This window comes from Oncorhynchus clarkii, chromosome 17, assembly GCF_045791955.1.
Source record: "Oncorhynchus clarkii lewisi isolate Uvic-CL-2024 chromosome 17, UVic_Ocla_1.0, whole genome shotgun sequence".
Classification (NCBI taxonomy): Eukaryota; Metazoa; Chordata; class Actinopteri; order Salmoniformes; family Salmonidae; genus Oncorhynchus; species Oncorhynchus clarkii.
The window spans coordinates 40804856-40819123 of NC_092163.1; the positions used below are offsets into that span (position 1 = coordinate 40804856).

A 14268-nucleotide genomic window follows, 5' to 3' on the forward strand; every position below is an offset into this window, starting at 1 on the left:
AGAGAAATGATAGCAGGAAGTGCCACTGACAACGGCATCAGTCTTACATAAAGGTGGTTTTGGCCTGTGGGGTAGAAGATGCCAGTGAAAGCCTGAGAATGAGGATTTGTTCAAATGACAATGTGACAATTCCCCTTGTTACTTGTTACCCACCAGTGACAGTTGTGTGACAGTTCAGGTGTGACTGTGCTGCTTTCTGCAAAACAAGCAAATACTTCTGCTAGTCTACCATGTGATCACCATGGTAACACCAGTTAAGCCCCAATACAACCAGTAAGCTAGATGGTCACTGACATAATGGTGTCCCTGATGACTTGCCACAGCAGATGATATGCACTGTCAAATACCAGGAGCTGTGTCTTTTTTTAATACTAAACCATGTCTAAAAGTACATGATAGAAAATATCCAGCAGGGTCCAGCTTTATCCTGGCTACCTCTCTTAAAAGACCATCTGAATTCCTCCCATATCTCCAGGATTAGTCTAAGTGAATTTCTGGAGGGAGAAAAAATTTGTGTTTATAAGGAGGTGTCGTTTTGTGTTTTAGGAATCCAATGTGTTAGGCCCGGAGTGAGAGCGAACAAAGCAGTCGAGGCTAAATCGTTGTGTCTGCTTGACAGGCGTGTTTAGCTCATGATCACGATGATTCATGCTTGCCTCTTACTGTATGTTCGTGTAGAGATTTGTGATGAACCTTTTCCAATGACGTCTAATGTATGTCCTATACACCCTTTGGCTCAGTTCCATTTCACCAAAAGGCCCAAAATGGAACGGGCCCACTTCGAAAGAAAAACACTCACGGTCTCTGTGGAACTTATCCTGGAAGGTTGAAAACATGGTACTGAGCCGTTTCATTGGCCCATAGTCCCCCGCATCAACCTCATTGGACATCTTGGCACCTGTTGAGGAAGGAAGAGAGGCGAGTAATAAAGTGAGATGAGAGGATATAAAGTACCACGTTAGCATTGTGGAAACCCCCAGGATTTCCCACACAGCTTCTTACACTTATTCAGATGTTTACGATTAGAAATTGCCTTAATAAAGAAAGTAAGGAAATAAGGTCTTGTCGTGAGTAATAGTAGGAAAAATGACCCTCACTTTCAGTTTTACTTCCCCTCGTTTGTGCTCAGACAATAGTTGTAGGTTTGGAGGTTGACATGAGGAAAAGTGACCAATCAGTCATTTAGAATGTGTCATCTCCTGTTGATGCCCTCTACAGACTGGAGGTTTCACTCCTTGTGAAGAGGTTTTAAAGGAGAAAATAGTCAGACATTTTTTATTTAGAAATACAAGAGGTGAATGAGACAAAGGGAGAGAAAGACTGAAGTACTGTACAGTACTGTACAAAAAAATACGTTGAGAGAGAGAGCAAGAGGGAAAAAAAGGAACTTGAAAACGAGGTAAGAAAGACTGGTTGAACTACTGCTTAGACGAGTGTTGAATGATGGCGCACAGCACAACACACTTGCCACTTGTTCAGGCTCTAAATGACCTCTGAACCACAAGCCCTCTAATCAATTAAGCCAGCACAAAAATGTTTTTCAGAGACTTAAAGGCCCAGGGCAGACAAACTTGATTTTCCTGTGATACACACTACCAGTCAAAGGTTTGGACAAACCTACGCATTTAAGTTTTTAAAATATATTTTTTAAGCTATTTCTAATAGTGAAGACATCAAGACTATGAAATAACACATATGGAATCATGTAGTAACCAAAGGTGTAAAATCAAAATATATTTTATATTTGAGATTCTGTCATCTTGCCTTGATGGCAGCTTTGCACACTCTTGGCATCCTCTCAACCAGATTCATGAGGTAGTCACCTGGAATGCATTTCAATTAACAGGTGTGCCTTGTTAAAAGTTAATTTGTGGAATACAGAAGAAAGCACTATTTGTCCCCAATCCACCTGGCCGTGCTGCTGCTCCAGTTTCAACTGTTCTGCCTGCGGCTATGGAATCCTGACCTGTTCACCGGACGTGCTACCTGTCCCAGACCTTCTGTTTTCAACTCTCTAGAGACAGCAGGAGTGGTAGAGATACTTTTAATGACCGGCTATGAAAAGCCAACTGACATTTACTCCTGAGATGCTGACTTGCTGCACCCGACACCTACTGTGATTATTATTATTTGACCATGCTGGTCATTTATGAACATTTGAACATCTTGGCCATGTTCTGTTATAATCTCCACCCGGCACAGCCAGAAGAAGACTGGCCACCCCTCATAGCCTGGTTCCTCTCTAGGTTTCTTCCTAGGTTTTGGCCTTTCTAGGGAGTTTTTCCTAGCCCCAGTGCTTCTACACCTGCATTGCTTGCTGTTTGGGGTTTTAGGCAAAGTTTCTGTACAGCACTTTGAGATATCAGTTGATGTACGAAGGGCTATATAAATACATTTGATTTGATTTAAAATACCAAGTCCATATTATGGCAAGAACAGCTCAAATAAGCAAAGAGAAACAACAGTCCGTCATTACTTTAAGACATGGTCAGTCAATGCGAAACATTTCAAGAACTTTGAAGGGTTTCTTTAAGTGGAGTCGCAAAACCCATCAAGTGCTATGATGAAACTAGCTCCAAAGAGGACGGCCACAGGAAAGGAAGACCCAGAGTTACCTCTGCTGCAGAGGATAAATTCACTAGAGTTCACTGCACCTCAGATTGCAGCCCAAATAAATGCAGAGTTCAAGTCACAGACAGATCTCAACATCAACTGTTCAGAGAAGACTGACAGGCCTTCATGGTCGAAGTGCTGTAAAGAAACCACTACTAAAAGGACACCAATAAGGAGAGACTTGCTTGGGCCACGAAACACGAGCAATGGAAATCTGTCCTTTGGTCTGATGAGTTCAAATTTGAGATTTTTGGTTCCAACCGCAGTGTCTTTGTGAGACGTAAAATAGGTGAACAGATGATCTCTGCATGTGTGGTTCCCACCGTAAAGCATGGAGGAAGAGGTGTGATGGTGTGATGGTGCTTTGCTGGTGACACTGTCAGTGATTTATTCAGAATTTAAGGCACACTTAACCAGCATGGCTACGACCACCTTCTGCAGCGATACGCCATCCCATCCAGGTTTGCGCATAGCAGGACTATCATTTTGTTTTTCAACAGGACCCACTTGAGAGGGTTTGGGAATAGTTGGACCGCAGAGTGAATGAAAAGTAGCCAACAAGTGCTCAGCATATGTGGGAACTCCTTCAAGACTGTTGGAAAAGCATTCCTCAGGAAGCTGGTTGAGAGATTGCACACTCTAGGCAAAGCTGATTTCAAGGCAAAGGGATCTAAAAGGGATCTAAAACGTATTTTGATTTGTTTAACACTTTTTTGGTTACTACATGCTTCCATGTGTTATGTCATAGTTTTGACTGCAAATAGTAAAAAAATAAAATAAAAAATAAAAGTTTGGCTGGTCATGTTTTGGAGGACGCATAACACGACCTTCACCTCTCCCGAGCCCGTTGGGGAGATGCAGCGATGAAACAAGATCGTAATCACAAAATTGGGAGAAAAAGCTGTGAATCCTACTGTTATTCTTAGACATTGTTTTATTGACGTGATCAAATAACACAAGCATAGACAGGCCAAAAGACCAAGAGTGTGCAAAGCCGTCATCAAGGCAAAGGGTGGCTACTTTGAAGAATCTCAAATATAAAATATATTTTGATTTGTTTAACACTTTTTTGGTTACTACATGTGTTATTTCATAGTTTTGATGTCTTCACTATTATTCTACAATGTAGAAAATAGTCTAAATAAAAACCCTTGAATGAGTGTGTCCAAACGTTTCAAATCAAATCAAAGTTTGTCACGTGTCACGTGCGCCAAATACAACTGTAGACCTTACAGTGAAATGCTTACTTACAGGCTCTAACCAATAGCGCAAAAAAGGTATTAGGTGAACAATAGGTAAGTAAAGAAATAAAAACAACAGTAAAAAGAGAGTGAAAAATAACAGTAGCGAGGCTATATACAGACACCGGTTGGTCAGCCCAATTGAGGTAGTATGTACATGAATGTATAGTTAAAGTGACTATGCATATATGATAAACAGAGTAGCAGCAGCGTAAAAGAGGGGTTGGGGGGGGCACACAGTGAAAATCGTCCAGGTAGCCATTTGATTACCTGTTCAGGAGTCTTATGGCTTGGGGGTAAAAACTGTTGAGAAGCCTTTTTGTCCTAGACTTGGCACTCTGGTACCGCTTGCCATGCGGTAGTAGAGAGAACAGTCTATGACTGGGGTGGCTGGGGTCTTTGATAATTTTTAGGGCCTTCCTCTGACACTGCCTGGTGTAAAGGTCCTGGAAGGCAGGCAACTTAGCCCCAGTGATGTACTGGGCCGTACGCACTACCCTCTATAGTGCCTTACGGTCGGAGACCGAGCAATTGCTGTACCAGGCAGTGATGCAACCAGTCAGGATGCTCTCGATGTTGCAGGTGTAGAACCTTTTGAGGATAACAACAAGTGCCAAATCTTTTTAGTTTCCAGGGGGGGAATAGGCTTAGTCGTGCCCTCTTCATGACTGTCTTCGTGTGTTTGGACTAGAGGTCGACCGATTATGATTTTTCAACGCCGATACCGATAATTGGAGGACCAAAAAAGCCGATACCGATTAATCGGCCGATTAAAAGATGTAAAATAAAATAAAAAATGTATTTGTAATAATGACAATTACAGCAATACTGAATTAACACTTATTTTAACTTAATATAATACATCAATAAAATAAATTTAGCCTCAAGTAGATATTGAAACATGTTCGATTTGGTTTAAATAATGCAAAAACAAAGTGTTGGAGAAGAATGTAAAAGTCCAATATGTGCTATGTAAGAAAGCTAACGTTTCAGTTCCTTGCTCAGAACATGAGAACATATGAAAGCTGGTGGTTCCTTTTAACATGAGTCTTCAATATTCCCAGGTAAGAAGTTTTAGGTTGTAGTTACTATAGGACTATTTCCCTCTATACCATTTGTATTTCATTAACCTTTGACTATTGGATGTTCTTATAGGCACTTTAGTATTGCCAGTGTAACAGTATAGCTTCCGTCACTCTCCTCGCTCCTCCCTGGGCTTGAACCAGCAACACAACGACAACAGCCACCACATCGAAGCAGCGTTACCCATGCAGAGCAAGGGAAACAACCACCCCAAGGCTCAGAGCGAGTGAAATTTGAAACGCTATTAGCGCGCGCTAACTAGCCAGCCATTTCACTTCGGTCACACCAGCCTCATCTCGGGAGTTGATAGGTTTGAAGTCATAAACAGCGCAATGCTTGATGCACAACGAAGAGCTGCTGGCAAAATGCACAAAAGTGCTGTTTGAATGAATGTTTACGCGCCTGCTTCTGCCTACCACCGCTCAGTCAGATACTTAGATACTTGTATGCTTGTATGCTCAGTCAGCTTATATGCAACACAGGACACGCTAGATAATATCTAGTAATATCATCAACCATGTGTAGTTAACTAGTGATTATGATTGATTGTTTTATATAAAATAAGTTTAATGCTAGCTAGCAACTTACCTTGGCTTACTGCATTTGCGTAACAGGCAGTCTCCTTGTGGAGTGCAACGAGAGAGATGCAGGTCGTTATTGTGTTGGACTAGTTGACTGTAAGGTTGCAAGATTGGATCCCCCGAGCTGATAAGGTGAAAATCTGTCTTTCTGCCCCTGAACGAGGCAGTTAACCCACGTTCCTAGGCCGTAATTGAAAATAAGAATGTGTTCTTAACTGACTTGCCTAGTTAAATAAAGATGAAATAAAGGTGTAAACATTTTTTTTTTTAAACGGCACCCAAAAATACTGATTTCCGATTATTATGAAAACTTGAAATCGGCCCTAATTAATCGTCAATTCCGATTAACCGGTCAACCTCTAATTTGGACCATTCTAGTTTGTTGGTGATGTGGACACCAAGGTACTTCTCAACCTGCTCCACTACAGCCCCGTCGAAGAGAATGGGGGCGTACTCGGTCCACATTTTCCTGTAGTCCACAATCATCTCCTTAGTCTTGGTTATGTTGAGGAATAGGTTGTTATTTTGGCACCACCCGGCCAGGTCTCTGACCTCCTCCCTATAGGCTGTCTCGTCATTGTCGGTGATCAGGCTACTGTTGTACGACTGTGTCGTCTGCAAACTTAATGATGGTGTTGGAGTCGTGTTTGGCCATGCAGTCGTGGGTGAACAGACAGTACAGGAGGGGAATGAGCATGCACCCCTGGGGGGCTCCAGTGTTGAGGATCAGCGTGGCAGATGTGTTGCTACCTACCACCTGGGGGCAGCCCGTCAGGAAGTCCAGGATCCAGTTGCAGAGGGAGGTGTTTAGTCCCAGTTTAGTCCCATCACTAGCTTATTGATGAGCTTTGAGGGTACTATGGTGTTGAACGCTGAACTGTAGTCAATGAATAGCATTCTCACATAGGTGTTCCTTTTGTCCAGGTGGGAAAGGGCAGTGTGGAGTGCAATAGAGACTGCATCATCTGTGTATCTGTTTGGGCGGTATGCAAATTGGAGTGAGTCTAGGATTTATGGGATAATGGTGTTGATGTGAGCCATTACCAGCCTTTCAAAGCACTTCATGGCTACGGATGTGAGTGCTACGGGTCTGTAGTCATTTAGGCAGGTTGCCTTTGTATTCTTTTAGTCTGATAGGCTCGTGTCAGTCGACAGCTTGCGGCTGTGCTTCCCTTTGTAGTCTGTAATAGTTTGCAAGCCCTGCCACAAGACGAGCGTCGGAGCCGGTGTAGTATGATTCAATCTTAGCCCTGTATTGATGCTTTGCTTGTTTGATGGTTGGTCGCAGGGCATAGCAGGATTTCTTATAAGCTTCCGGGTTCGAGTCCCGCACCTTGAAAGCGGCAGTTCTACCCTTTAGCTCAGTGCGAATGTTGCCTGTAATCCATGACTTCTGGTTGGGGTATGTACGTACAGTCAATGTGGGGACGTCGTCCTCGATGCACTTATTGATAAAACCAGTGACTGATGTGGTGTACTCCTCAATGCCATCGGAAGAATCCCGGAACATGTTCCAGTCTGTGATAGCAAAACAGTCCTGTAGTTTGGCATCTGCTTCATCTGACCACTTTTTTATAGACTGAGTCACTGGTGCTTCCTGCTTTAATTTTGGCTTGTAAGCAGGAATCAGGAGGATAGAGTTGCAGTCGGATTCACCAAATGGAGGGCGAGGGAGAGCTTTGTACGCGGCTCTGTGTGGAGTACAGGTGATCTAGAATATTTTCCCCTCTGGTTGCACATTTAACATGTTGATAGAAATTAGGTAGAACTGATTTAAGTTTCCCTGCATTAAAGTCTCCGGCCACTAGAGACTAGAAAACTCTCTAGGCAAGTAGTGTGGTCTGCAGTTTATCACAGTATACTCTACTTCAGGCGAGCAAAATCTAGAGACTTCCTTAGATTTTCATGCACCAGCTGTTGTTTACAATTATGCACCCCCCCACCCCTCGTCTTGGAGTGTGCTGTTCTATCTTGCCGGTGCAGCGTATATCCCGCTAGCTGAATATCCATGTCGTCATTCAGCCACGATTCAGTGAAACATATGATATTACAGTTTTTGATGTCCCGTTGGTAGGATATTCGTGATCGTAATTTATTGTCAAATGATTGCACGTTAGCGAGTAATATTGACGGTAACGGCAGCTTTCCCACTCGCCGTCGGCGGATCCTAACGAGGCATCCCGCTCAGTGTCCTCTGTGCCAGCGTCTCTTCCTCCTGCAAATAACTGGGATGTTGGCCTTGTCGGGTGTTTGGAGAATGTCCTGTGCGTCCTGCTTATTGAAGTAAAAATCGTTGTCTAATCCGAGGTGAGTGATTGCTGTCCTGACATCCAGAAGCTCTTTTCTGCAGTAAGATACGGTTGCAGAAACATTATGTACAAAATAAGTTACAAATAACGCAAAAAAAACACATAATAGCACAATTGGTTGGGCGCCCGTAAAACTGCTTCAATAACACAAACTCCAAAGCAAATCAGGGGGAGGAAAAAAAGGTTTATTCAAAGAAGACAAATCATACGGGGAGGTAGATGGTCATTCTCCCCTGTCCTCCGTGATGCTCTCCAGCGGATCTCTCCAGTGATTCTCTCCCCCGAACAAAGGGACAGCATGTAGTTTTATAACCCAGCCCTAGCCTGTGGTTAACCAATTAGAATTCCTTGCAATAAAACTAGCCAATGGCCAAATAACAAGTATCCTATTTCAGAAGACCTATTCCTTCCATTTCTCTGAACCATTGATCAATAATTCCCTATTACAGAAAAAACACTTTCCCTTAATCATTATTACACTATTGACTTCTCATCCTTTTGACCTTTTGACCTCTCATCCTCTGTCTCTGCGTTGTGTATTTATCTTCGCCATATTCTTACACTAACAATCAAAACACCAACAATTCACACAATGAAGTCATGAAACAATGAAAGTCAACAAATTGTCGGGAAAAGCGTATTCTGGAAAGAGAAGTGCATTGTGCATCTGGACGCTTGGTCAATCCTACATCTGCATTGGCCATGCAGCATTTACGGTGATATGGCCTTAGCAGTAGTCAGGGCATTCATACTTATTGTGCTTCACGGAGCAGTGCAGAGCTGTTGTCAAGGAAGTGAGTGTGTGTTTTCTACAGGATGTACCGCCTCCACCTACCGTCAACCAATCATGTCAATGAGGAGCTATGTAGAGCCCTCCGCATTGTTACAATATTTGGGAAGCGTATGGCGATGCTGTACAGAGCTCGATTTGGACTGCATGCCTCTGGAGCCCCGCAATTGCGTCACACCCTCCATATGGAGCCTCCAACCACATTTTCAAATCAAGCATAAATTGACTTTTAGTCTAGGCCTCAGCATTGGATTAGTTCACTGAGATGGGCGCAAATATATAGATTAAATTGATTGAACATGATTTGGGAAGGCACACACCTGTCTATATACGGTCCCACAGTTGACAGTGCATGTCAGAGCAAAAACCAAACCATGAGGTCGAAGGAATTGTCCGTAGAGCTCCGAGACAAGATTGTGTTGAGGCACATATCTGGGGAAGGGTACCAAAACATTTCTGCAGCATTGAAGGTCCTCAAGAACACAGTGGTCTCCATCATTCTTAAATGGAAGAAGTTTGGAACCACCGAGACTCTTCCTAGAGCTGGCCGCCCGACCAAACTGAGCAATCGGGTGAGAAGGGCCTTGGTCAGGGACTAAGAACCCAATGGTCACTCTGACAGAGCTCCAGAGTTCATCTGTGGAGATAGGAGAACCTTCCAGAAGGACAACAGTCTCTGCAGCACCCCACCAATCACAAGAATGGGACAAACTCCCCAAATACAGGTGTACCAAGCTTGTAGCGTCATACCAAAGACTCAAGGCTGTGATCGCTGCCAAAGTGCTTCAACAAAGTACTGAATAAAGGGTCTGAATACTTACGTAAAATGGGATCAGTATTTTTTTTAATAAAATCTGCAAAAATGTCTAAAAACCTGTTTAAGCTTTGTCATTATTGGCTATTGTGTGTAGATTGATGAGGGAAAAAAACAGTTAGAATAAGGATGTAACGTAACAAAAATGTGGAAAAAGTCAAGCGGTCTGAGTACTTTCCAAAGACACTGTATGTTTCCCTTTCTGTCGTCTGGTGGTCAAAGGAAGTGTGAAAACAGTCTGGACAACCACTCCCTTTCCAGGTAATGTCACCTCTCCCAGCTCTTACTGACACCTACCATTGGGCCCTCCATTTACTGTAACCAGCATCCTTACCCAGTGAGAAACCAACCGACACCGGACGTCCATGGACGTTGAAAAGTAGTTCAAATTAGGTCAGTCCGCCCTGGCCTGGATTTCAACGTCCACAGACGTTTTTTTGGAACAGTCCGGACAAGCTTTAATTTAAACGTCCTGATCTAATCTAATCCAATCAGACTCCTATTTTTCACAAGTTTGGAGAGTACAGTACAATACAGTAAATTTGTTTAAAAGCTCAGTACAGTCCTGTACAGTAAAATAGAGTTCATTACAGTACATAGTAGAGCACACTGAGTTGAGCACACTATAATGTACTGTACTCTACTGAACTACTTTACTGTAATGTCCAAACTTGTGAAACATAAAACATTTATGATTGTTTCAGAGTTGGTCCGGTCCAAAGAAATTTGGTCTTGTTTGGAGGCAGAGCTCATTAAAATCATAGCCAGTGTGTAGAATAATACCCACATATGCAAAGGAGGATATTGCATATTTCTACAGTTGTGTACCTATTTAGGATACATCCCCATGAAGAGAATGACATTCATATACATAATTATGCATTTCTATGTAGCACAGTTCAGGGATCCATGATGAAATTCCATTACCGCAATTCTGTTACAGGGTGTAAATCTACTTCACTCTAGTTCAATAACAAAAAGGAGATGTTTTCAAACTCAAGATGTCATGTCATAGCTGACACCCCATTCTTTCGGCAGACATCTTTGAATCTTAATTCAGAGCAGATATTTAACAGACTTCTTGGGAAAGCATTGCTTCAAAAACGGAGGGAGATTTTACCGAAATTCTGTTACCAAACATGCATCTGCACAGTTCTTCCAGTAAATGTGTTTTTTGTAAATGTCTGTGTCAATTGTTAAAAGTAGTCCTTCTGCATGGAGTTGTGTGTTAAACTTTGAAATCAATGTTTTCTTTGGCACACTTTTTTTCAGTGAAAAAATCTGAGTTTCGGCCCATTTTCGTTACCATGGAATAGCCCAGATGTTCCCCTGCTGCCGCCAGATGGCGTAAATGACAGACGACGTAAAGATGACGGCGCCAGTATGTATGCTAGCTAGTTGGCAAAACACCATTAAAATGTTTGTCCATACTTTCTTCCATTTTGAAAACTAGCTAGCATACAGAACAACTTCCTACAAAATGTGTCCTACCTGGTCCGAATACAGTGACTAACAGAACACATACCATCCCCTGCAACAGGCGTGTGGGGGGAAAGTTTTTGAAATGTACCATCCAATCAAATCTTGCAGCTGGTAGACAGAGGACCATTTAAACGTTTTTTGCAATACAACATTATCCAGACCTCCAGGCATAACAACGAAGTGATTTTGGCAGTATTGCAACAAGACTAGCCCATACGCCAACAGTTGGAGTATTGCTGAATACAGAAAATATAGGCCTATGGAGTACCACAGTATGAGTCCTAATACCCATAAAAACTACATTTTCGAATTGAAGCATGAATAGAGGTGAATAAATTGATGTCACCTTTACAGGAGAGAGTTAAATGGTTATCAAAACGTCACGCCAGGTTAAGCCTACACAAAACAAATTCCCTATGGGAAAATGGATGTTGGAAAAACGATTGGAACTATTCCCCGTTTTATGGGTATTGTGACACATCAACTGTGGGGCTTTATAGACCATTATAACTAATAATTTGTACTGAAATGGATAATCCATATAAACTGATGTGAAAAAGTGTAGCCTATCTGTGTTTAAGAATGCTCTTAGCCTTCTGGAATTCATCGGGAAATAAAAAAAAGAAGAAACCTTAAGTATACAACAATTACAGCAAGAAAAACGGAAACAAGAGTATATCAATAGCAAATACTCACTATTCGCAGAATCTTTCAATAAGTAACCTAAACTCCCCTAAACATTTTAGTTGCTCTTCAATGTAGGTCTTCTTCCAAACCAAACTCACAAGCAACCTCGCAGCCCGTCGTTCAGTTGCCAACTGGAAAAGAGCGGGTGGCACAAGTAATCGATTTCCTGGAACCGTTTCCATTCCACCTCAGTGGAAGATGTGCCGCATTCTGCGGGTGAACCGGAGGGACACTGGTGGAAGAAACTAGATTAGTTACTTTGGTTGCCGGAGTCGCGTGAGTTGCCTGTTAGGTATATTTATTGAAAAAACAGAACCAAGTACAGGTTATCTAGGCGACAATAAAAATACATTTTACAGACACCATCACTTACGTCAGGTGCGTGGCCAAAGGGGAGGGGACTGACACGCTCTTTTCCTTTGCTCCTGGAAGCCTATTGTCTTATACTTGCCATCCCCTCTTGCAGTCTTTGAATATGATGAGAAGGTATGGACCTAATATTGATCTTGGTGCCATGACTGATTTCTCATGTATGTTCTCATATTACCTGACATGCATACAACAGTCAACAAGTAGCCTAGGCTATGTTTCTCATGTTCCTGGCTGACTTTTTTGTGTGTTCAGGTCTCCCTCCAATCATAATTTTCTAGTCATGCTAATGGGTCAAAGACTGTAAATTAATATCATAGCAGCAAGGGCGAATAGGGTCATCTTGAGACTTTTTAGAGCAATTGTTCCCCCTGGTGGAAAATATGAGGATATATGATAGGAATGCGGGTTACTGTGAGCCTGTCCAATTACACAAATCAGTGGTGTAAAGTACTTTACTTTACCATTTATATTTTTTACAACTTTTACTTGTACTTCACTACATTCTAAATAAAATACTGTACTTTTTACTCCATACATTTTCCCTGACAACCAAAGGTACTTGTTACTCTTGAATACATCTTCCACTGCCATCTGTACTATTGGCCAATGTGCAATCACTGGAAAATAAAATGGAGGATCTACGATTATGAATATCCTACCAACAGGACATTAAAAACTGTAATATCTTATGTTTCACTGAGTTGTGGCTGAACGATGCCACGGATACTATAGAGCTGGCTGAGTATTCCATGCATCGGCAGGACAGAGAAGCTATGTCTGGTAAGTCGGTGGGCGGGGGTGTGTGTCTATTTGTAAATAATAGCTGGTGTGTGATTTCTAATATTAAACAATGGTATTGCTCGCCTGAGGTAGAGTGCCTCATGATAAGCTGTAGACGACACTATCGACCAAGAGAGTTCTCGTTTAAATTATTTGTAGCCATCTATTTACTACCACAAACCGATGCTGGCACTAAGACCGCACTCAACAAGTTGTATAAGGCCATAAGCAAACAAGAAAATGCTCATCCAGAAGCGGCGCTCCTAGTGGCCGGAGACTTTAATGCAGGCAAACTTAAATCCTTTTTACCTAATTTCTACCAGAGGGGTAAAAACTCTCGACCACCTTTACTCCACAAACAAAGATGCATACAAAGCTCTCCCTCACCCTCAATTTGGCAAATCTGACCATAATTATATCCTCCTGATTCCTGCTTACAAGCAAATACTAAAGCAGGGAGTACCAGTGACACACTCAATACGGAGGTAGTCAGATGACGCAGATGCTACGCTACAGGACTGTTTTGATAGCACAGACGGGAATATGTTCCAGGATTCATCCAATGGCATTGAGGAGTATACCACCTCAGTTACCGGCTTCATCAATAAGTGCATCGACGACGTCATCCCCACAGTGACCGTACGTACATATCCCAACCAGAAGCCATGTATTACAGGGAACATCTGCACCGAGCTAAAGGCTAGAGCTGCCGCTTTCAAGGAGCGGGACACTAATCTGGACGCATATAAGAAATCCCGCTACGCCCTCAAACAAACCATCAAACAGGCAAGCGTCAATACAGGACTAAGATTGAATCCTACGACACCGGCTCTGACGCTCGTCGGGTGTGGCAGGGCTCGAAACTATTACAGACTACAAAGGGAAACCCAGGCTCAAGCTGCCCAGTGACGCTTGCCTACCAGACGAGCTAAATGCCTTTTATGCTCGCTTCGAGGCAAGCAACACTGAAGCATGCATGAGAGCACCAGCCATTCCAGAGGACTGTGTGATCACGCTTTCGGTAGCCGATGTGAGCAAGACCTTTTAACAGGTCAACATTCACAAAGACGCAGGGCCAGATAGATTACCAGGACGTGTACTCAAAGTATGCGCGGACCAACTGGAAAGTGTCTTCACTGACATTTTCAACCGCTGGCTGAGTCTGTAATACCTACATGTTTCAAGCAGACCATCGTAGCACATCTGCCACACTGATCCTCAACACCCTGTTCACCCACGACTGCGTGGCCAAACATGACTGCAACATCATCATTAAGTTTGCTGACGACACGACAGTGTCATCGACAACGATGAAACAGCCTATAAGGAAGAGGTCAGAGATCTGGCAGTGTGGTGCCAGGACAACAACCTCTCCCTCAATGTGAGCAAGACAAAGGAGCTGATCATGGACTACAGGAAAAGGTGGGCCGAACAGGTCCCCATTAATTAACATCAACAGGGCTGTAGTGGAGCGGGTCAAGAATTTCAAGTTCCTTGGTGTCCACATCACCAATAA

General features: G+C 42.8%; 1 protein-coding gene across 1 annotated transcript in view; it reads right to left on the reverse strand.

Moving 5' to 3' along the window:
• LOC139369741 (DENN domain-containing protein 2D-like) overlaps positions 1–11774 on the reverse strand; it is a 29177-nt gene extending 17403 nt beyond the window's left edge. Inside the window, exons 1-2 of the mRNA XM_071109001.1 lie at positions 11610–11774; positions 800–898 (exon numbers count right to left, since the gene is read on the reverse strand). Of these exons, the coding sequence (XP_070965102.1) occupies positions 800–890 (91 nt within the window). The 5' untranslated portion in view covers positions 891–898; positions 11610–11774. The remainder of the gene's footprint in view (positions 1–799; positions 899–11609) is intronic.
• Between the last annotated feature and the right edge of the window lie 2494 nt (positions 11775–14268).